The sequence below is a fragment of the Myxocyprinus asiaticus genome, chromosome 13 (genome assembly GCF_019703515.2).
Source record: "Myxocyprinus asiaticus isolate MX2 ecotype Aquarium Trade chromosome 13, UBuf_Myxa_2, whole genome shotgun sequence".
NCBI classification, from domain to species: Eukaryota; Metazoa; Chordata; class Actinopteri; order Cypriniformes; family Catostomidae; genus Myxocyprinus; species Myxocyprinus asiaticus.
In genome coordinates, this window is record NC_059356.1 from 48,477,448 (window position 1) to 48,501,209 (window position 23,762).

At 42.9% G+C, this 23,762-nt stretch overlaps 1 protein-coding gene and 1 pseudogene across 1 annotated transcript; one reads left to right on the plus strand and one right to left on the minus strand.

Moving 5' to 3' along the window:
* The first annotated feature begins 1,207 nt into the window (after positions 1-1,207).
* LOC127449889 (nuclear factor 7, ovary-like) lies at positions 1,208-15,391 on the plus strand (annotated as a pseudogene).
* A 2,065-nt stretch (positions 15,392-17,456) lies between these two features.
* Positions 17,457-18,985, minus strand: LOC127449883 (transcription factor JunB-like). Its single transcript, XM_051713506.1, has one exon. It carries the CDS (start codon positions 18,738-18,740, stop codon positions 17,811-17,813), a length of 930 nt encoding a protein of 309 aa, XP_051569466.1. The 5' UTR covers positions 18,741-18,985; the 3' UTR covers positions 17,457-17,810.
* Positions 18,986-23,762: the final 4,777 nt, after the last annotated feature.

Consider the following 23,762-nt stretch of genomic DNA (forward strand, 5'->3'; position numbering starts at 1 on the left):
TAAAAAAGAAAATAGCATAATTGGAAAAATTGAAACTAAACTAAAATAAATGGTCATGGCTCTGAAACTAACTAAAATAAAAATAAAAATAATCTTGAAAAATATTTTGTTTTCGTTTTTGTGGCGGTATGTTTTTGAACCTTTAAACCCGCCATTACCGTAACATGAAGATGACACAAAAACGGCGATAATAGACCTCACTGGATTAGCAACAGAGCGGGAACACACCCTGAGGTGCCGCCACGACTGGCTTGGGGCGCCGCGGAATCTCCGCTCAGTTTAATATTTTAATTGCAACTGGCGTTAAAAGTATCGGCAGTACCGAGTACTGACTCAATTCTGTATGAGTACAGCCGGCTGCTTTCAAACACTCACATGTGTATGTCTGCATGTGTGCGTTCGTGTATCGCAGTGAATGCAGCTGCGCGCATGAACAGTCAAACTCACTTCTTGGTCAAAATGCCGCTCTTGAAGATACCAAATCTGCTGTCAAAGAGATATTAATGTAAATACAGCTGTTGTTGTACTGTATTACATGAGGATACAATACGAGTAAGAGATAAGAGGACAATAATCTTATACCTCAAAATATCCGATCTGTGCAATGTGTAAATGCTTCCTAATAGACCTGCTGCTGTCTGTTATATTGTTAATATAAAAACTGAAATTTAAATAGAAATAAAAACTAAATTAAAATTTAAAAACTATTATAACCTTGCTACACCTGTTTCTAATTGGGATTAGCCTATTTAAGATGTCCGATCCTTATAAGGCTGGAGCTCTCTTCCCTTCTTCCTGCATGGTGCCTCAGAAGCTGGACATGTGTTTTATTTGTTTGTTTTTTCATTTAACCCCTAGACTTAATAAATCATATGTATATCTGTAATGAGGATATATGTGAATATACAACATTATAATCCAATGATCTGAGTTAAATGAGACAGGCAAAGATTCAAAGAACTCAAGATAGATTCAGAGATCACAAAGACACAGAAACTCCACCCTCATACAACACTCACCAGGAAGTGACTGTCTCATTTCTCTCTTTACTGTCGTACTGACTCTTCTGTGAATATTTGGACAAAACCAAAAAAAGGAATCAGTGATCAGTGCAGAACTAAGGGAAACACTTTCAACAAGGATTTTTGTGAAGTTAGTTTCAGAGTAGACAGCAGATCTTTGGTGATTCTGATAGTTATTCATTCTTGAAAGCAACATTCAGAAAGTGAAAGTAAAGTTCAGATCGTTGGAGCTTTTAGAAACAGTAAACATGGCTTCACTATCTGTGGAAGATCTTTCTTGTCACGTGTGCTGTGAAATCTACAAGGATCCTGTTTTACTGTCGTGTAGTCACAGTGTGTGTAAAGAGTGTCTTCAACAGTTCTGGAAAACCAAGAGAACTCAGGAGTGTCCCATCTGCAGAAGAAGATCTTCAAGAGATGAACCTCCTCGTAATCTGGTGTTGAAGAATTTATGTGATTCATTCCTAAAGGAGAGATCAGGATGTGAGGAGCTCTGCAGTTTACACAGAGAGAAACTCAAACTCTTCTGTTTGGACGATAAACAGCCTGTGTGTTTAGTGTGCAGAGATTCAGAGAAACACATCAATCATAAATTCAGACCCATCAGTGAAGTTGTTCCGTCTTACAAGGTACAAAAAAATTATCTTGAGTCATATCCAAGGATAAAACATGTATGTAATTTATCTACACATATACAGTATTTCTCTGTATCATCTTCAGTAAGAAAAGGTGCAACACTCACTCTTTATGATAAAAAATAAAAAAAGTCTCAACTTTATGAGATTAAAACCTCATGATGTTTCATCCACCAACAGGGCCCTCATCAGACATCTGCAGTGTTGCCAGATTGGGCGGGTTCCCACCCAATTGGGCTACTTTCTATAGATTTGTGTGGGAAAAATGTGCTTGGGCCGGTGATCAAAATTTGGGCTGCTTTGGAATGATATTAAAATGATGCTTTTAAAATGATAAAATTAAGAATTTCCATTGCCCATGCAACTAAAATAAAGAAAACGTCTCCACACACAATCATTCAATCAAATAGCCTGAACACTGATTGACAGAAAATGTGTTTAATCCTGTTCAGAGGAGATACGAGTTGGCACATCCACCAGTAAGTTCTGAATGTGCGCGATCTGCAGGTGTTGCTCGTTGATTTTTGTGATAGAAATGAGACAATCTTAACAATGACAAAGTGGTAAAAATGTAAGAGAACATGTCGAAAATGGGGAAATGACTCAGATGTCAAGTGGTGTTTAATGCCAGGACTTATCTGTAAATTGCACCTTTGAGTTTCTCCCATGACCAGGCCTCTAATGCCTTTTGGATAGAAGCGTAATGTTGTTGAGAACACTGCGGGATATATCGAGAAGTTGGCACTCATGGTGATCATAGTAGTATCATAAAGTAACACGACTTAAAAGTGACTTTTGAATTTTCTGCTCTTTCCTGACTCATGGATGTGTGCACAGAATCAGCGGCGTTACATCACGATCACAGCTGTCTAGGAACTTTGACTGTTCTGTGTATTAGCGAATTCACCTTATTAAATGACTACAAAGATTTACAGTTTTCTTGACATTTGGAATGATCCATAACAGCGTAAAAAGTTAGGACAGATTATATATAACCTTTAGATGACATATTAATTCAAAAATAGGCCTACTGAATGGCAAAAACAACTGCAATCATAGCACAATGGCATACTTCCATTATTTGGCTTCTTGAAATCCCAGGGCAGCATATTTGTGTCTTTTTTGTGCGTGTTTATATGTGTGAATAAACAAAAATGTGTAAATGGAAAGGTTTTAGGAAACTTTATCTTTGCGTTGCTTAATTGTGTTGTAAAGGTTGTAAAGGCATTGCTGTAATATTATGGTTAATGTGCATTTCATTTTCATATACACTATTTGGGCGGGTTTTGAGCAATCATTGGGCTGGAAAATGTCAAACAAACCTGGCAACACTGGACATCTGTACTACTGATGAAGGGTTTTGAAAGTCATGGCAACTGTGTTCACTCTTGCTCCAATAGAAAATGTATTTTAAAGTAAATAATAAATGTATCTGAAGCTCTCGTAGTGGAAAGTAAAGTCTGAAAGTGGAATAGGCCATATGGATGATCTCTTCTAAATGAAACGCACCCCCAGTAACTGTTGAAGGAATATTCCTGGTTCAATAGAAGTTAAGCTCAATCGACAGCAAATGTGCTCTAATGTTGATTAACACAAAAAATCATTTTGGTCCGATCCACTTTGTTTATTTTCCCATTTACAGAGCCATAGCTGTGTACAAACACTGGATTTATTTTCAGCGCGCACACAGAACAGACAGCTAGTGGACTGTGAAGAGATATTCACGGAATTTGACAAAAAGTGTATTTGATTAAAATGACTTACTCCACCTTTAAAACAAAAGCAAAACTCTGAGTTACAGCGAGGCACTTACAATGGAAGTGAATGGGGCCAATTTTTGGAGGGTCTAAAGTCAGAAATGTGAAGCTTATAATTTTATAAATGCACAAGTTGAGCCTGAACTCATTTTTACTCCAATTAACACTTAAAATGTTTGTTGTTCTTCATCTTTTTATTAATGTGTAAATTTTAGTCCAATAGAGTCACATACACTCACCGAGCACTTTATTAGGAACACCTGCACACCTACTTACTCATGTGATTATCTAATCAGCCAATCATGTGGCAGCAGTGCAATGCATAAAATCATGCAGATACAGGTCAGGAGCTTAGTTAGGATTATAGTGTTCCTAATAAAGTGCTCTGTGTGTATATGTCCTGCTATAGGAGGCATCCTGTGTCTGTCTTGGAGATCACTCTATCTTTATGCAGCTGATGCATGTCATTGACTATCTCTGAATGAAAACGTCATGGTTACTGGTGTAACCTCCGTTCCCTGATGGAGGGAACGAGACGTTGGTGTCGATGTAGTGACACTAGGGGTCACTCTTGGGAGCCCGAGACACCTCTGGTCTTTGATAAAAGGCCAATGAAAATTGGCGAGTAGTATTTGCATGCCACTCCCCCGAACATACGGGTATAATAGGAGCTGGTATGCAACCACTCATTCAGGTTTTACGCTGAGGAGCCGATATAAGGTCCGGCCATTTCAGCGGGTAGTTCAGCGTTGTGGCAGGAGGGACCAACGTCTCGTTCCCTCCATCAGGGAACGGAGGTTACACCAGCAACCATGACGTTCCCTATCTGTCACTCACTCGACATTGGTGTCGATGTAGTGACACAGGGATCCCTATACAAAACGCCACAAGGCTGAACTGTGTTACGTGAACTGGCGGTGTGTGGTGGGCAGACTTGCTGTGTGCCTCATAGCCAGCACACCAGGTCGACACGTAACCTCCCCCAACACAGTTATGAGTGTCGAACGGCCCTTTTTGGGGACAAGTCGACTACCCAGAGATAGAGACAGGCTTAACCCATTCGTGGCCTCTTTCCCCTTCTCTTTCTCCACTCCCTAAAAAAGAAGGGGGATTATCCGACTGGGCCGCCAGGTCTAGTCGGGGGGTGTCCCTCCCAAGGGGAGGACACCGCGGAGACCATACCTCGCCCCAAGAGAGGGGGGGATATTTAAGTGGAAGAATACATCACATGGTCTTTCCAACCATGTGGAGAGCCTTCAAGGTAGATCCTGCCCAATGGGGAAGGAGTTACTACAACATGGAGACTGGGGCAGAGGGGCTCTGCCCAAGGAAGACGCAGTTTGCCAGCAGGGAAATGAATTAGCGGAAGATATAGATCACATGGGGTTAGCCTTACAGGGAACCGCCACATGCGGAGCACCTACCCCAGAACCGGGCTCTTAGTTAGCGCATGTACTGGGCCGGAAACGAGTCTCTCCGAAAACTCGACTGCCACAGGGCTCGGAGGAAGTCAACCAGGGAACAACTTTTGTGAACACTACTGGGAATTAACAGCACATGTCTTCAGCTCAAAAGGAGGTGGAAGGCGCTACGTGCAAGCGATACACCCGGCCGGCTATCCCGGGCTTATCCGCTTGTGTTGCGTGCCACTACCTGGGACGAAACCGGTTCCACCCAGAGGTTGTAGAACTTTGCAAAGGTGTTGGGTGTTGCCCAGCCCGCTGCTCTGCAAATATCTGTTAGAGAGGCACCTCTGGCCAGGGCCCTAGAAGCCGCTACACCACGGGTAGAATGGGCTCGTAGCCCTACCGGGGGCGGCATGTTTTGGGCGAGATATGCCATAGTTATGGCGTCAATGAGCCAGTGGGCAATCCTCTGCTTGGAGACAGCGCTTCCTTTCTGCTGTGCACCAAAGCAGACAAAGAGCTGCTCAGAGACTCTAAAGTTCTGCGTGCGATCCAAATAGATGCGTAAAGCGCGCACCGGACACAGCAACGACAGGGCTGGGTCTGCCTGCTCCTGGGGCAGCACTCGCAGGTTCACTACCTGGTCCCTAAAAGGAGTGGTGGGAACCTTGGGCACATAGCCCGGTCGGGGTCTCAGGATCACGTGAGAATAGCCCGGACCGAACTCCAGGCACGTTTCGCTGACAGAGAACGCTTGCAGGTCACCTACCCTCTTGATGGAAATGAGCGCAGTCAGGAGGGCAGTCTTCAAGGAGAGTGCCTTAAGCTCGGCTGACTGCAAAGCTCAAAGGGGGCTCTCTGTAGACCCTTAAAAACTACAGAGGTCCGATGAGGGAATGAGGCGCGGCCTGGGGGGATTCAGCCTCCTGGCGCCTCTTAGGAACCTGATGATCAGATCATGCTTCCCTAAGGACTTTCCGTCGACTGCGTCATGGTGTGCTGCTATGGCAGCAACGTACACCTTCAAGGTGGAAGGGGACAGCCTCCCTTCCAACCTCTCTTGCAGGAAGGAAAGCACTGATCTGACAGCGCATCTCTGGGGGTCTTCCCGACGGGAAGAACACCACTTAGCGAACAGACGCCACTTAAAGGCATACAGGCGCCTCGTAGAGGGAGCCCTAGCCTGAGTGAACGTGTCTACCATCGTAGGTGGGAGACAGCTTAGGTCTTCTGCATCCCGTCCAGGGGCCAGACATGGAGATTCCAGAGGTCTGGGCGCGGGTGCCGGATGGTGCCCCTTCCCTGAGAAAGAAGGTCCTACCTCAGGGGAATTTGCCCGGGGGGAGCTGTCGTGAGGAGCGTGAGGTCCGAGCACCACGTCTGGGCGGGCCAGTAGGGTGCTTACCAGGACGACCTTCTCCTCATCCTCCCTGACCTTGCACAGGGTCTGTGCAAGCAGGCTCACTGGGGGAAAATGCATATTTGCGAATGCCAGGGGACCAGCTGTGTGCCAGCGCATCTATGCCGAGGAAGGCCTCGGTCAGGGCGTACCAGAGCGGGCAGTGGGGAAGATTCTTGGGAGGCAAACAGGTGCACCTGTGCCTGTCGAATCGACTCCAAATCAGCTGGACCACCTGAAGGTGGAGTCTCCACTCTCCCTTGAGGGTAACCTGTTGTGACGGCGCGTCCGCCAAAGTGTTGAGGTTGCCCGGGATGTGAGTGGCTTTCAGCGACTTGAGGTGGTGCTGACTCCGTTGGAGGAGACGGCGGGCGAGTTGTGACATACAGCGGGAGCGCAGACCGCCTTGGCGGTTGACATATGTTACCGCTGCCATGCTGTCTGTCCGAACTAGCACATGCTTGCCCTGGATCAACGGCCAGAACCTCCGCAGGGCGAGCAGAATTGCCAGTAACTCGAGGCAGTAGATGTGCCAACGCAGCTGCGGACCCGTCCAGAGGCCGGTGGCTGCGTGCCCGTTGCCAACAGCGCCCCAGCCCGTTTTGGAGGCGTCTGTCGTGACCATGATGCACCTGGAGACCAGTTCTAGGGGAACACCTGCTCGTAGAAATGAGAGGTCGGTCCAAGGGCTGAAAAGACGGTGACAGACCGATGTAATGGCCACGCGGTGTGTCCCGTGGCGCCATGCCCGTCTCGAGACTCAAGTCTGGAGCCAGCCCTGAAGCGGCCTCATATGCATCAACCCGAGTGGGGTGGCCACCGCCGAGGATGCCATATGCCCCAGGAGCCTCTGAAAAAGTTTCAGTGGAACTGCTGTTTTCTGTTTGAACGCCTTCAAACAGGCCAGCACCGACTGGGCACGCTCGTTCGTAAGGTGCGCCGTCAAGGAGACTGAGTCCAACTCCAAACCGAGAAAAGAGATGCTCTGAACCGGGAGGAGCTTGCTCTTTTCCCAGTTGACCCGAAGCCCTAGTCGGCTGAGGTGTGAGAGCACCAGGTCCCTGTGTGCGCATAACACGTCTCGAGAGTGAGCTAAGATTAGCCAGTCGTCGACATAGTTGAGAATGCGAATGCCCACCTCCCTTAACGGGGCAAGGGCGAGGAGACAGGGACAGGCCGAAAGGGAGGACTTGTACTGATACGCCTGACCCTCGAACGCGAACCGCAGGAAGGGTCTGTGTCGAGGAAGGATCGAGACGTGAAAGTACGCATCCTTCGGGTCTACCGCCGCGAACCAATCTTGATGCCGGACGCTTGCTAGAATGCGTCTTTGCGTCAGCATCTTGAACGGGAGTCTGTGTAAAGCCTGGTTCAGTACTCGCAGGTCCAAAATTGGCTGCAACCCACCGCCTTTTTTTGGTACAATGAAGTAGGAGCTGTAAAACCCTTTCTTCATCTCGGCTGGAGGGACAGGTTCTATCGCGTCCTTCCGTAGGAGGGTAGCGATCTCCGTGCAAGGTAGCAGCGTTTTCGTCTTTCACCAAGGTGAAGTGGACACCGCTGAACCTGGGCGGATGCCTGGCGAAGTTAATCGCGCAGCCGAGTCGGACGGTCCGGACCAGCCCTCGTGACGGACTGGGAGGCGCAAGCCATGCGTCCAAGTTCCGCGCAAGGGGGACCAAAGGGACAATGTCATTGGATGTACCGGCAGGTGGGGCCTCGCGGCGGGGCGGAGCTCGAGGTGCCACACCACGTCGTGGCCGTGCTGAGTCTAAGGACATCGAAGCACTTACCTGGCTCCTTGTGACCACCCCCGGAACAGCCTGGGATGGGGGAGGAAGAGGCCTGTCCTCGTGACCCGTGGAGACTGTCACATCGGGGGTGGATTTGTGCCACAGCTGGGCGCTCAGGGCGGGAAACCGCCGCTGGAGCGCCAACCTGCCAAATGGAGTGGTGGACGGTGGTCGTGATGACAGCCATACACACCGGATACGTGACCCAGGGAACAAGGAAACCACTCTTGCTGAGCTCTTGAGTACTGCAGCCAATTGGGCATGCAGCGCAATTAAATGCAAAAGGTAACAAAAAGATGAAGATCTGCTTACCAGCTCCAGAGCAGCGGGTTTCGTTGTCCCTGGGTCGCCCATCTCAAGGGCGCTTTGAAGCCTTTCACGGGTTCTGGGCGGCCGCGAGACGGGTGGCGTCTGCTTCCTGCGGTGGGCTCCACGCCGGGGCCAGGCCGAAGGGGCAGGCTGCGGCGGAGCCGGTGCAGTCACCGCAGGGGGACGCCCTTGGCGATGAGTAGATGGGGTGCGGAATCTTGAGCCGCGCCGTGGCAGGATATGCCGGCTAGCATCCATCTACTGCTCTACCATCGAGAACTGCTGGGCAAAGTCCTCGACGGTGTCGCCGAATAGGCCCGCCTGGGAAATGGGGGCAGCAAGGAATCGTGTCTTGTCGGCCTCATCCATCTCGACCAGGTTGAGCCAAAGGTGGCGCTCCTGGACCACTAGTGTGGCCATCGTCCGCCCGAGAGACCGCGCCATGACCTCCGTCGCTCGGAGAGCGAGGTCGGTCGCCGAGCGCAGTTCCTGCATCAATCCCGGGCCTTGGACAGGGGACTTTGGGCACCCGCGCCAGGTGGTGGCGCTCTGCGGGCATTTATCCACCGGGGGATTGCCAAATAACCCTTGGCCGCCCCACCATCGAGGGTAGTGAGAGTGGGGAAGCTGAAAAGATTGGGACCGGGCAGTAAAAAGTGCCTCCCGCGACCTTGTCAGCTCTTCATGCACTTCCGGGAAGAAAGGAACGGGGCTTTGAGTGGCGCCGCGAGCCCAGGGACCAATCACCAAGCCGCGAGGGTTCAGGGAAGAGCGGTGAAATCCACTCTAACCGACGCTCGCGGCTGCCCGGGAAAGCATGTCGTCATCTCCGCGTCAGCCTGTGACTGGCCAATCGACCCCGAAGGGAGGAGCCCAGCTGTGGCTTCCGACTGGACGAGCCTGCTCTCCGATGCTGCGCTCGAGAGCTCATCACTTTCGCGGGCTCTGAATAAGAGGTCGAACTCGCCGTGATATGAGCCGGCGGACTCACCCGGAAGCCCGATCGGGGCAGACGAGCGTGCTGGGGAATGGGAAGTCCGCGGGGGAATACCAGGCGGAGGCGGTCCCATTGGGGTCCCCAAATCGCCCCCAGTGCTAGCCGCGCTGGCCTCAAACCCGTGGGTAAAAGGACCGAGGCGGGAGCCTCTGGGGTGGCTCGCTTTCTTACGAAGGCGAGCCGCGACCGCAACGTTGCCATGAACATATTCTCGCAATGAGAACATGACCATCCACGAACGCTGTCTCCGCATGAGCAGTGCCCAGACACGAAAGACAGTGATCGTGACCGTTAGAAGGCGAGAGATAACGAGCACAACCAGGAATAACACACAATCGGAAAAGCATCTTTAAAAAGACGCGTCTTTAAAAAGACGTTCCATGTGTGCGCTCTTTTAGAGAAATGTATACTCTTTTAGAGGGGAAAAATGCTCTTTCAGAAAATATACTCTCTAGTTTTTCTGCCGAAGCGCCCAGGGGCATTCTCTGCAGTGCACCAGTGCAGAGGAGGGAGAAGTCGCTGAAATGCCGCCGTCAGATCCAGCAGAGGTGAATGAACAGTAGTATTCAGCTCAGTGAGCATGACCGTTCGGCTCCGAAGAGAAAATCTGAATGAGTGGTTGCATACCAGCTCCTTTTATACCTGTAGGTTCGGGGGAGTGGCATGCAAATACCACTCGCCAATTTTCATTGGCCTTTTATCAAAGACCAGAGGTGTCTCGGGCTCCCAAGAGTGACCCCTAGTGTCACTACATCGACACCAACGTCGAGTGAGTGACAGATAGGGAACTTTAATCAGCCGGCCTTTAGCTTTTATTTATTTACCTTCTTTAAACACTGATCGATCGCTCCCTATTCCCTATGGCAATCTATTGATTTCATTTCTAACTCTTTCACCCTGTTATGCAGTTTTGAGTTTCGAGTTTGAAGACTCTGGCGATCCCTGGAGGAGGATCTGCTGATGACACACTCACTTTGAATTGTTGATATTTTAAACAAAACTTCATTTCTTTAAAGAAATAATAATAAAAGATTCTTCCAAACTAATTACGGTTTACAAGGATTTCAGCCCCACAAAAATATCGAAAGAAATTTTAATGGAGAAATGTAAATATCCTCATCATAGAAAAGGTGTATTCAAGTCATTGTCAGAATGTTCTGTATTTTTAATGACAAAAACAATATACATCATATAATCGACATCATGAACATATTTCTGTAATCTCTCAGCAGCTTCAGTTTCACAGATTTTCACTTTGTTAAATTGCAGGAGGAACTCAATACAGCACTGAAGTCTTTACAAGAGAAACTCAAACACACAAAAAACATTAAAGGAAAGTTTGATAAAGCAGTTCAACACATCAAGGTGAGGATACAGAATGAAGAATCAAACACATTTGGTGATAAATGATGTGATGTGTGTGAATGTAGAGCTGATTGAAGTGAATTTGACGTGATTTCAGACTCAAGCTGAGCACACAGAGCGTCAGATTAAAGAGGAGTTTAAGAAGCTTCATGAGTTTCTCTGAGATGAAGAAGAAGCTACAATCACTGCACTGAGAGAGGAAGAGGAGCAGAAGAGTCAGATGATGAAGGAGAAGCTTGAGGAGATGAACACACACATCTCAGCTCTTTCACACACAATCAAAGACATGGAGGAAATGATGAAAGCCAATGATGATGTGTCATTTCTAAAGGTGACAGTCAAACTCTCATCATTGATTTCTGCTCTTATTGATCATTTGAGGAGATCATCAAGTGTTTTTTTTTGTATTTTGCAGAACTTTAAAGTGACAATGGAAAGGTAAGTGTCTCCTCTCTATTGTTGTGAAGTCAAAGTCACTGCAGTACTGACTCCTGAATGTTCTTCCAGAGCCCAGAGATCACAGCCGGATCCACAGATGACTTCTGGAGCTTTCATTCATGTGCCACATTACTTGGGAAACCTGACATTCAGAGTCTGGAAGAAGATGCAAGACATTGTCCACAAGAGTGAGTCTATAAAACCAGGGGCGGATCTAGGGGTGTGCCAGTGTGCCAGTGTGTTACTGCATGATAATAAACCATAATAAAGTACGCAAAGAAAGCGTGATGAAAACAGGCGCTATTTCTCCCAGATACAGCTGATATTTAATCTAAGCACAAACGCAACATTTCGAGCAGAATTCTCGGTTATTTTACTGCAGTACAAGTTAAATGTGCTTCAGATGTGTGCTTCTCTTCTGTGTCACTGCATGCAGCGAGAAACAGGAAGTATAACACAGGGGTCTCGAGACATATTTCGAGACATAAAAGTTGAACTTTCTTTAATTTAGCGCTCCTGGCGCGAGATCTTCTGTAATTCACACAAATGTTTCTGTCAACACAGTACGTCATGATGTTGCTTGGATATTCGGGCTTGCGCTGGTGACACAAGTATAAAAACTTTTTCAAATGCTTTTCCAGGACAGGGACACTGAAGGGGCCAATCAGATTTCAGCTGGGGCCGGTGCCCCTGTGTCCCCTCCACTAGATCCGCCCCTGCTGCTGGAATTATTTATATTTTTTTGAACAGAGATATTTGCGTTGGGTATCTGATAGCTTTAGTGTAATGAACACATTAACCCAAACATGATTGCCTAGATAGCAAGATGTCGATTCAACGTCTATTTTTAGTTGTAAAGTTTGTGATCAGTCAATAAATCATTAGAGTTAAATCCAACCTGATCTCATGAAAAGTCGTAAATAATTTACGAGTTGGCTGTTTCGTGTGATGTCGCACGATTTTGTTCGCATAAACTCGTGTGACTTTATCACGTGCAAATTCCCGGATGTCTAATGTGGAAGTAAACGTGAGTTTCGCGCACGAGTCGTTAAGCACATACTTATTAATATTATGCCCTTATCCAAACCCCTTATCTAAACTTAATCAATCAGTCGAGTGTGTAAACATGATATGAAGCTGTTGTGTGCGACAGAAGCAAGTAATTGTCACATATTAGATGGAAATGATGTCCTGCGACGTTATTGGCTGTAGTGAAAGTCATAGGAATTCAAATGAGTGCAGTCGCACGATATCATACGAATTAGCCAAATTTAGAAAAGTCGTACGAATCCTGTTGATTTCACCGTGAGAGTGTGTTGATTAAATCAACATTCACTATCTGGGTGTCACACAGACTGACAGTTTCTACTCAGTAAATCTGACAGAATCCAGATTATTTGTATTTAGTTTATGTTAGATTTGTATAGATTTATATTTATTTTATATTTTGCCGTATTTGAGATTTGTGCTCCGTTCTGTGTAAATGAATTTGGATGTAAATGTGAGACTCCTCATGTAAATTACATTTCATGATGAAAATTGAAAACTATGTTTTCAGTTATCAAAGAACCGCTCCTGATAACTTCTGTAGATTTGATGGTTGTTATTAAAAGAGTTCATCAGAGTATGTAAAAGATATAACACATTTTTGCAAGTATTGATAACAAGTTTGTTTTTACATTCCTTGTGTGTCATGTGTTCAGATTTGAAGAGCATATATTCATATTGATGCGTTATTAAAGGTGTTGTAAGTGATTTTAAGTGAAGTCTTTAACTATTGAATTAGCCACACCCACTGTTTCCAAAGCCCCGCCCTCCAAAGATATTAGGTGTGTTTGACTTCATCCAACAGGCACTGTATTAAACAGCACATAAACTTTTCAAATGAATAATGTTTCTGATTATTTTGTGTAAAATTCAAGCATCTGTCTATCTGAATTCCTCTTCGTCTGCAATAAAGAAAGCAAACATTGCGTGATCTTCTGTGATTGATGTGGGTTCAGCAGACAACGAGAAGCGCAAGTGTCCGACTTGACGACTCTCTTTTCAGCTCGTCCGACTGCAAACGACAAATTGAGATGCAGTTCAAGTCAAACACACCTAATGTTGAGACCGAAACTGAGCAGTAGAGCAGCATTGTGTGTTCACATCACTGTCAAATACAACAGTAGCACAATAACACCCTAAACTGAGAAAAAATATGAATCTGAAAGTGGCATTAAACCCGCCGACACACTAACATAATAACAACTTTCAAATATTAAGATAACACAGGAAGCATTTAAAATTGATACTTTGTTTTTGTGTATATTCAGAATACGTCACAGTATGTAACAGTTGTTTTCTCTCATCAGCTCCTGTGATTCTGGATCCAAACACTGCACATCCACTTCTGATCCTGTCTGATGATCTGACCAGTGTGAGATACAGTGAGGACAGACAACCGATTCCAGATAATCCAGAGAGATTTAACTGGTTTGAGTGTGTTCTGGGTTCAGAGGGTTTTAATTCAGGAACACACTGCTGGGATGTGGAGGTTAAAGACAATGAATTACTGGATTATTGGAGTAACTACAGCATCAAATCAGAGGAAGGGAAGAGTTTTCTTCAACACTGATGTCTGGAGTGTGCAGTATGATGAGGATGAAGTATTCTCACTATACCTCAGATCATCCCTCCACTGTGTTTCCTGTCATACAGTATCTTGAGCGTGTGAGAGTTCATCTGGATTATGACGGAGGAAAAGTGTCATTCTCTGATCCTGTAACTAACACACATCTACACACATTCACACACACATTTACACACACACTCTTGCCATTCTTCTGGAATTATGATTTCATATTCCCTCTGAGGATTTTACCAGTTCAACTGATTGTGACAGAAAATCACAGTTCTGACTGATTGTGATTATAGATTATAAAATAATTTAAGTGACTAAAATCATTGTGAATTGTGAAACTCTATTATTTGTTTATTCATCTTTGTAAACGACTGATATGACGTGATTTTAGACTTTATTCTTTTATCTGTGTGGATGCAGCATCACACAAAAGCAGAAGGTTTCAGTTACAGATGTCATTGTAGAAATACTCGATTAACAGGTGTATTATTTTCATAATGCACACATGAAGTCTTTAAGTGTCTGAATATGTTGTGAATAGTTTACTTGTGCATTAAACACATGTTTAAGTGTCTGTTGAGTGTGAACATTTAAAACTATCCAGAGAAATATCTAGAAACTTACACTTAACAAACACGTACACTCAACTTATGTGTCTGTGATATCTTCTCAGTGAAGTGATATAATTCAACAGAAACATTAAAGTATATATACAGTAGAAAATGAGTATTAAAGAGGGTTTAATCAATAACAACACTGACAGAAATCACATGAAAATGTCTGACAGTGTTTCAGCAACATCACAAGAGTTTATTCATAATTAATAATCTGTATTTGATTCTCTCATAATAATTATAATCATATCAGAACTTGTTCTTTCAGTTTCTGTGATTCTGGACCACATCACTGCAGTTTTCTGTCTTCTTTAGATTATTTCTCATGTGTTATGAATGTATACTTGAAATTATATGTCAATTCTGATATATAATAACCAGTAATCATAATTATTTAGGCTACATAATGTGTGGCAAAAAGTGATCAAGGTCAGATTTAATTGTTTTATGTCTTGATACATCACTTGATGGCGCTATGAGACAATTTAAGATGAAATAAAATAATTAAATCCTCAAAATTATGAGTTTCAACTAACAGACTGAACAGGGATCATACAGTTTAGTGTCATTATACAAAAGTATTTTACTGCAGAATGCCAGAATTGACTGATCACAATCAGTTATTCCAGATTGCTTGTTTAATAAATGATATTTGAATGATGCTATTTGATTTGGACTAATGACTCTGAGCACAGAAACTCGAGTGTTAATGAATGAAAATATCACTCACAAGACACAATCTGAGACTTAATAACTCACTGACAGTCTTAGAAGAGAGAATGAAAAACAGAAGGAATATTCATGAGATAGCTGGAGAGAATTACAGTGTGGGAGTGGGAGAAGAGAAAGATGAAATGTGTAAAAACAGAGTGTGTGGTGGAGAAGATGAACCCACATTGTGTCGTCATCAGTCACTGATGTTTCCTCAAGTTATTTGAGTTTAGGGGTTTAAGGAAACATCAAGACTGCAGGGCAAAATGATCTGAATGAATGTACCATCAAGCTCTGAAATAAAAGGCAGGTCTTGAACGTTGGTGAATACAATTGTTTTCAGAGCTACAGGTCTATATGTCATTTAAAATGGGGAAAAAAGAGAAAAGTCTGATAAATAAAACTCCTCTTCAATACAAAAGGATACACAAAAATTATTTTACAACCAGATGCCGTTAAGAGAACCTTTAAGTTGCTGTATGATGCAACAGGAGCACATTTGAAGTTTCTATATGATGCTATAGGAGAATGTGTTTTCACATAGGAGAAGTTCTTATTATACAATAGGTGAATCTTTTAAACTCTATGTTTTTTTTTTGTTTTTTTTAGTAAGATCTATTTATGTTGCCTACTGGTGAACCCAGAAACCACATCACTGATCTGAAGAAGCTATTATAAACATCTTTATTAATCTACAAAGAACCATATGGCAACACAACAGCCCTGTACAGCCCAAAATGGTTCTTGATATGAAGAGGGTTCTGCTCAATGTAAAGAACCTTTTCTTTTCTTTTTTTTTTTTTTACTACTTGTCAACAGGACATGGAACAAAACGGTAGTAAATGCAAGAGGAAACTCTCACTGTGGGCTGATATTATTCAGTAAATTTGAGTTATGAAACTTAAAGAGCAGTACGCACCTTTAAAATCTCCAAAACAACGCTCTCCTGGACCCGCTCCTTTGAAGTGGCTTTCTTTGATTTCCACCGCGAGCGTGAGCAGAAAAACACGCAGGTGGGTCACTGACGTCATTGACAGGGGGACCAAAGTGGTCTTTTTTCACCGTCTAAAAATCCCCGCTCCCATTTTCTAGAGAGAGATGCGCAAAAATGAGCGCCCCACTCAAGGGTGTCATTATACATATATATTATATAGTATATTTGTATGTATATTATATATATAATAAATGTAATATATAATAATATATATGGAATGTGGCTTTACAAGATTCATGGAATTACATTTTTTTTTTTATCATAATTTGGAAACGAAACCAAGGGATCAAATATGAATCATCTAACAATCAATTAAATTTCTACTGGATTTGTGATTGATTTGATTTGTGCTTGTTTGTTTTTTATTGAGGTCAATAATGTCTTGCTATTGGTCAGTTAAAATCGTTTAAAAAAGGTTTTAAAATCACAGATTTCCTTTTCTATTTCTTCTGATGTTCTGCACGGGGCATTTTATACTGTGTTTAATTATATTATGTTTTATGTGTTCTGAATGTGATCTGTTATTTGTTTATGTTGGAATCTACAGTATGTGAAAAGGAGAAACTTCAACCATCAATAAGACAAAAGTGCCTTACATATTTATATTTATATTTATATTTATACATATATGAAAGTAATCTCTTCACCTCCAACCAGTCTTAAATAATGCAGCTGTTATAAACAAGTCTCATGTGTATCTGATTTCATCTCTGACCGTCTTATGACCCCTGATTTCTGCATAATGTTCATTAATGTGTTTTCTGCAGCCTGATGCTTTGACATGATATTGATCAATAGATGCTACAATGCAGAACTAATAAATGACAGTGAAACTGTTTTAAATTAGCAAATGTAGCTTAATATTGTTTATATAACTATATCAGCCCTTAAAGCAGCCCTGTCCGGAAAAGGGTATGAAAGCTATTAGTTGATGTGTGTCATTTAACCGTTCAACCCACTCAATTCTATGGAAATAGTCTATCCACCACACACACACACACACACACACAGTGGTCTTGTCCAAATTCAGAAACCCCCTCACTGGTCTCCAGCCCCGCCAAGCCTGGAACAGCGAGACTACACCACCCTGTTCCTGTGGGCGGATGAGTGACGTATGAGGCAACAAAAATGCCCCTATATGGATGTGCTTCTGACGTCAGCAGGGAAGGCCTATAGACCCCCTTTCATGCAGGAAGCGTTCATTAATGTAACCTTCAGATAACAGCTGATAAACAAAGAGTGAAAACTGTGAACAATCAACGATTTGCGCCTATATCTCCATCTGTGTTTGTGCGTAAAACATAGTTTGTAGGAACGGCAATAGGCTGTATTAGCAAAGTGTTACATAACTGAGACCTATACAGTTCACAAATGAAAGCCAAACACTTGAAAGTTACATTTCAATATCTTTACTTAAATAAACAGCGCACACATAACATAAAAAAAGACATTGTAAACATAAGACATTGTTGACACAGGTCAGGATCAACCTGACTAGAGTAATAACTTATGGGTTGCGCAACAATTGATCATGACAAAAAAAGAAACATATTTAGTCTTCGTACTCGGCTCTGTGGACCTCCCGTTCCGTTCCCTTCTGGACGAGGGTTCGGCAGGACTTAGACGGTGCCCGGTCACCGGAAACACCATTTTACAGTGTCCAAAACCGCAGTGGCGTTCAGCTGTAGCCTAGAACATAAACAGTTCTCCAGTGATTTTTCAGTGTTCGCAAATGTGAGCGTTCAGTTCAAAACGCCTCGAGTTTACTGGTCAACATGAGCTGACAGCCGCTGTTCATGTGTCTTAAGGCCTTCTGTTTAAGCTGGGCCACCTGTTCCCGTAGTACCGACGCGGTGTTGGACAGTCCGGCGTTGTCCGACTTGAGAACTTTCACTTTGTCCTCCAGGCGCGCGATGCGTTCCAGTTTGCGCTTGCGGCATTTGGTTGCCGCAAGACGATTTCGGAGCCGCTTGCGTTCCGCCTTGATGCGCTCTTGGTTGTCCATGTCGATTGGAGACATGGGTGGCGATCCGTCGCTGCTGTGCATGTCCGGAACGGTTTGGGGCTCCTCTTTCAACGCCACGAAGCGCTGCGGGTGCACGCCGGAGAGCTGGAACGCGTGCGTATTTTCCGGGTGTTGGTTCTGCTGGATGTGGGGCGGGAGATAGTTGATGGTAGCGGACGGGTGGCACGGCGCTGGGCAGTATGCGTTTAGCGTCGTGTAAATGGGAGGCTCAGACTGCAGGGAGGAGCCGAAAACAGGCGCAGTCGTCGAGCACGTCGTCACGCCACCGGCTCCAATCGACACGTTGGGCGGGGGCATCTGGTTCATCTTGTGCAGGTCATCCAGAGCCTTGACGAAGCCCTCCGCGAAGCCCTCCTGCTCGTCGGTGATACCCCGGCCGTAGAGGTACTGACCCGGGGTGGGCGTCGTCAGGACCCCGTTGCTGTTCTGGATGATGAGCCTCTCCAGCTCTGGCGAGGCGAGTTTGAGAGACCCGACATCAGCGGGACCGGTCTGATACAGGTCCGATTTGAGGTTCCGATAAGGCTCGGACAGATCCAAGTGCATGCCATGCTTCTGGAGTTTATAGTCGTGTAGTGTGGCGTCGGTGTGTCCGTAACCCAACAGAAACGAGTCGTCGTGATAAAAGGGTTGCTCCATTTTTGCACTCATAGAGTTGTTCTGAAACAGCAGGATCTTACTTTATTTCAAACCCTTAAAAATCAGTGTCGGTCAATAAAACATGCAACGTTCCGTTCCACTCCCAGTATTGTGCTGATGATCCTCTTGAATGACTCAAAGCACAAACCAAAGACCCACAAATGTGAAGAATAACACGCTGTTCAAAGTGAACGCTGCTTTCGAGGGATCTTGCTTTGGTTTGGTCTGGTGCGTTCGCTCGTGTGGCTCGGGATCCCGGTTGGTTTTTATAAGCGAATCCCGCACTGACAGCTGGCCACGCCCCAGCCTTATACGTCACACGCGTCGTGACGTAATTGTCGGGAACTGCTGGGACAGTAAACATGCCCGAAGGCGAAGCGCGCACCAGTGCTCAACAGGGCATCTTTAAACCCACGATTTTGAGTGAAGGGGTTAGGAATATATTCAAATGATCTTATTATTATTTGGTATATTTTCCAATGACCTTTCTGGTGAAAAAGAAACCACCTTGAACCGCATGAGGTAGGTTGTTGCTAGACTTTATGCCTTAGACATTTATGTAAATTTGTATTTTATTCTATTATTTATTAATATTTTCTTTATTTATTCATATTTAATATTTTATGTTAAATCATGTTAAATGCTTAAAAAGGTGTGTTATTTTATTTTATTTTAATATGATCCAATTTGTTACATGCTTAAGTATGTACAGAACATGTTATCATAGGATAAACAATACCCTATTGTGGGGTAAAGCAGATACAAATTATAGAGAGTATTCTATCATGACTTTTTTTAAGTTCACTGTTGAGTTTTGATTATTGTATTTTGATTAATTGTGGGGTTTTTTAAGTTCCTTAATTGTTTGAGGAATATTTTAACAACGGCTTGTAAAGTAAACTCTTTGCCAGAAGATTAAAATGTGGCTGTCATTGTCCAAAACGCTGATTCTGAAGTGAAATGGACAGTCATTATGGGCGCTCAGACACCGACTTCCTGTAGGAAGTTTATAGTCCAAATATGGGCACGATGACGTCGAGTTCCTTGTCAGGGGCAGCGCGATCTGCTCCGCCCGCTTTATCTATGCTGGAAAAAAAAGCGCGTCCCCGCCACTCAATTAGAAACAACCCAACCCATTAATTCAGACAAAATAAAAACTCACCACTTTATTACAACATCCCAGACATAAAGCACTCTCCAGACAAGATATTTCGTTAATGCAAGAGATAATAATAATAAATACTCAATGAGAAATATCAAACATTTAACTCATGTTATAAACTGCAGAAATCTTTAAACCTGTGCAATGTAATTGTCAGTTTGTTATTCACCCTTTGTATATTTAGGCTTTCAATTCAGGTTTTTGCATACAGATTAAAGGCTTTCCCCCACATACCACTGAAGCTTTATATAGTAAATAATGGTACTATAATATGCCATAATCGTTACATTGTTACAGTCGTTTCATTTAAGCCATGAATAATCACTTAATTGGGGCCTGGGTAGCTCAGCCAGTATTGATGCTGACTACCACCCCTGGAGTCGCAAGTTGGAATATAGGGCGTGCTGAGTGACTCCAGCCAGGTCTACTAAGAAACGTTGAGATATCATGTTTTTGCCTAAAGAAATGACGTCTGTTTTGGCTGCTCAAAGATCTTTTAAGTTGTATCCAGTTTGTATGATGTAAGAAAGCCATATTAAACAGTACAGTAACATGAATCTGAATGTTATCTGATCACTTTTGTCTTCTCAGGTAGGTCAGAGACAGCAGGACAGAGCATCAGGACAGGTGATGCCATGCCGTGCACCTGTATGTGTGTATAGTGTTTAATTTCCACCCACGTGAAAGAGTTACTGTAACATATTCCATCTGTTTTTAAAGAGCTTTGAAATAAAGAGCTTTATACGATCTGATACTGCGAGTTTATTTGATGAAATCATGATCTATTGGGAGATGTGTGTGTGTGTGTGTGTGTGTGTGTGTGTGTAGCAGAGCTGGCCTATTTAGTAAGAGTTCAAGCTCCATGTCAAAATGCTTAAAAGAGTAAATCGATGGAAAATGGCATAAAATAGCACATTGCAAATGTTTTCATTCATTCAGTTTAAGTTTTGCCCCAATAATATCACTAAATAATTTGTTTTTGTTTTATGCTGCATTGCTCAGTAATGGTAAAGTTGGACCATCTGTATGCAGTCAGATTTCTTTATTAAAGGAATGTTCCGAATGTTCCGTAAGTAAGTAAGACACTTACAGTGGAAGTGAATGGGGGCCAGTCGATAAACATTAAAACACTCACTGTTTCAAAAGTATAGTCACAAGACATAAACAATATACATGTTAACATGATTTTAGTTCAATATAATCACTTATTAATCTTATCTGTGTAAAGTTATATCCAATCACGATTACAGTAAGACACTTACAATGGAAGTGAATGGGGCCAGTCGATAAACATTAAAACACTCACTGTTTCAAAAGTATAGCCACAAGACATAAACAATATACATGTTAACATGATTTTAGTTCAATATAATCACTTATTAATCTTATCTGTGTGAAGTTATATCCAATCACGATTACAGTAAGACACTTACAATGGAAGTGAATGGGGCCAGTCGATAAACATTAAAACACTCACTGTTTCAAAAGTATAGCCACAAGACATAAACAATATACATGTTAACATGACTTAAGTGTCGATAAAATCACTTACTAATCGTATCTGTGTAAAGTTATATCCAATCACGGTTACAGTAAGACACTTACAATGGAAGTGAATGGGGCCAGTCGATAAACATTAAAACACTCACTGTTTCAAAAGTATAGCCACAAGACGTAAACAATATACATGTTAACATGATTTAAGTGTGATAAAATCACTTACTAATCGTATCTGTGTAAAGTTATATCCAATCACGGTTACAGTAAGACACTTACAATGGAAGTGAATGGGGCCAGTCGATAAACATTAAAACACTCACTGTTTCAAAAGTATAGCTACAAGACATAAACAATATACATGTTAACATGATTTTAGTTCAATATAATCACTTATTAATCTTATCTGTGTGAAGTTATATCCAATCACGATTACAGTAAGACACTTACAATGGAAGTGAATGGGGCCAGTCGATAAACATTAAAACACTCACTGTTTCAAAAGTATAGCCACAAGACATAAACAATATACATGTTAACATGACTTAAGTGTGATAAAATCACTTACTAATCGTATCTGTGTAAAGTTATATCCAATCACGGTTACAGTAAGACACTTACAATGGAAGTGAATGGGGCCAGTCGATAAACATTAAAACACTCACTGTTTCAAAAGTATAGCCACAAGACGTAAACAATATACATGTTAACATGATTTAAGTGTGATAAAATCACTTACTAATCGTATCTGTGTAAAGTTATATCCAATCACGGTTACAGTAAGACACTTACAATGGAAGTGAATGGGGCCAGTCGATAAACATTAAAACACTCACTGTTTCAAAAGTATAGCCACAAGACATAAACAATATACATGTTAACATGACTTAAGTGTGATAAAATCACTTACTAATCGTATCTGTGTAAAGTTATATCCAATCACGGTTACAGTAAGACACTTACAATGGAAGTGAATGGGGCCAGTCGATAAACATTAAAACACTCACTGTTTCAAAAGTATAGCCACAAGACGTAAACAATATACATGTTAACATGATTTTAGAGCAATAAAATCACTTACTAATCTTATCTGTGTAAAGTTATGTCCAATCACAATTACAGTAAGACACTTACAATGGAAGTGAATGGGGCCAGTCGATAAACATTAAAACACTCACTGTTTCAAAAGTATAGCCACAAGACATAAACAATATACATGTTAACATGATTTAAGTGTGATAAAATCACTTATTAATCTTATCTGTGTAAAGTTATATCCAATCACAATTACAGTAAGACACTTACAATGGAAGTGAATGGGGCCAGTCGATAAACATTAAAACACTCACTGTTTCAAAAGTATAGCCACAAGACGTAAACAATATACATGTTAACATGATTATAGTTCAATATAATCACTTATTAATCTTATCTGTGTAAAGTTATGTCCAATCACAATTACAGTAAGACACTTACAATGGAAGTGAATGGGGCCAGTCAGTAAACATTAAAACACTCACTGTTTCAAAAGTGTAGCCACAAGACGTAAACAATATACATGTTAACATGATTATAGTGTGATGAAGTCACTTACTGACCTTATTTGTGCAATTTTATATCCAGTACTGGGAAAACAGGGTTTTGTTGTCATGCCAACGGAGTTGTAATACATAACTTTACACAGAAACGGTTATTTGGAGATTTTATCACACTAAAATCATGTTAACACACATATTGTTTACATCTTGTGGTTTATGAAACAGTGAGTGTTTAATGTTTACAGATTCACTTCCATTGTAAGTGCCTCACTGTAACCCAGATTTTTGCGTCTTTTTAAAAAATGAAATAAATGAAGGGGCGAGTTAAAATTAATGTTGTGGTAAACAACATTTTGCCACAAATGCTGTGAATTGAGTTTAACTCGTATTGAACCCGGAACATTCCTTTAAGGCTTTCTGTCCCACAAATGGATTTCTGCTGGATTTCAGTGGTGTTTAAATTTTGAGTGTTTCTAGAGAAGTGTGTGACTTTGTCAGACTGTTGTGACACTGGGATAAAGTGTGGTAGTAGTTTTGCAGGGGCGGGTGGATGTTTACAGTAACTGGGCAGAAGTGTGTATGTGTGTGAGAGAGAGTGTGTGTGTGTGTGTGTGTATGTGTGTGTGTGTGTGTGTGTGTGTATGTGTGTGTGTGTGTGTGTGTGTGTGTGTATGTGTGTGTGTGTGTGTGTGTGTGTGTGTGTGTGTGTGTGTGTGTGTGTGTGTGTGTGTGTGTGTGTGTGTGTGTGTGTGTGTGTGTGTGTGTGTGTGTGTGTGTGTGTGTGTGTGTGTGTGTGTGTGTGTGTATGTGTGTGTGTGTGTGTGTGTGTGTGTGTGT

Coding starts and splice junctions, on each gene's coding strand:
- LOC127449883 (XM_051713506.1), bottom strand. CDS start 18,740: ATGAGTGCAAAAATGGAGCAACCCTTTTATCACGACGACTCGTTTCTG.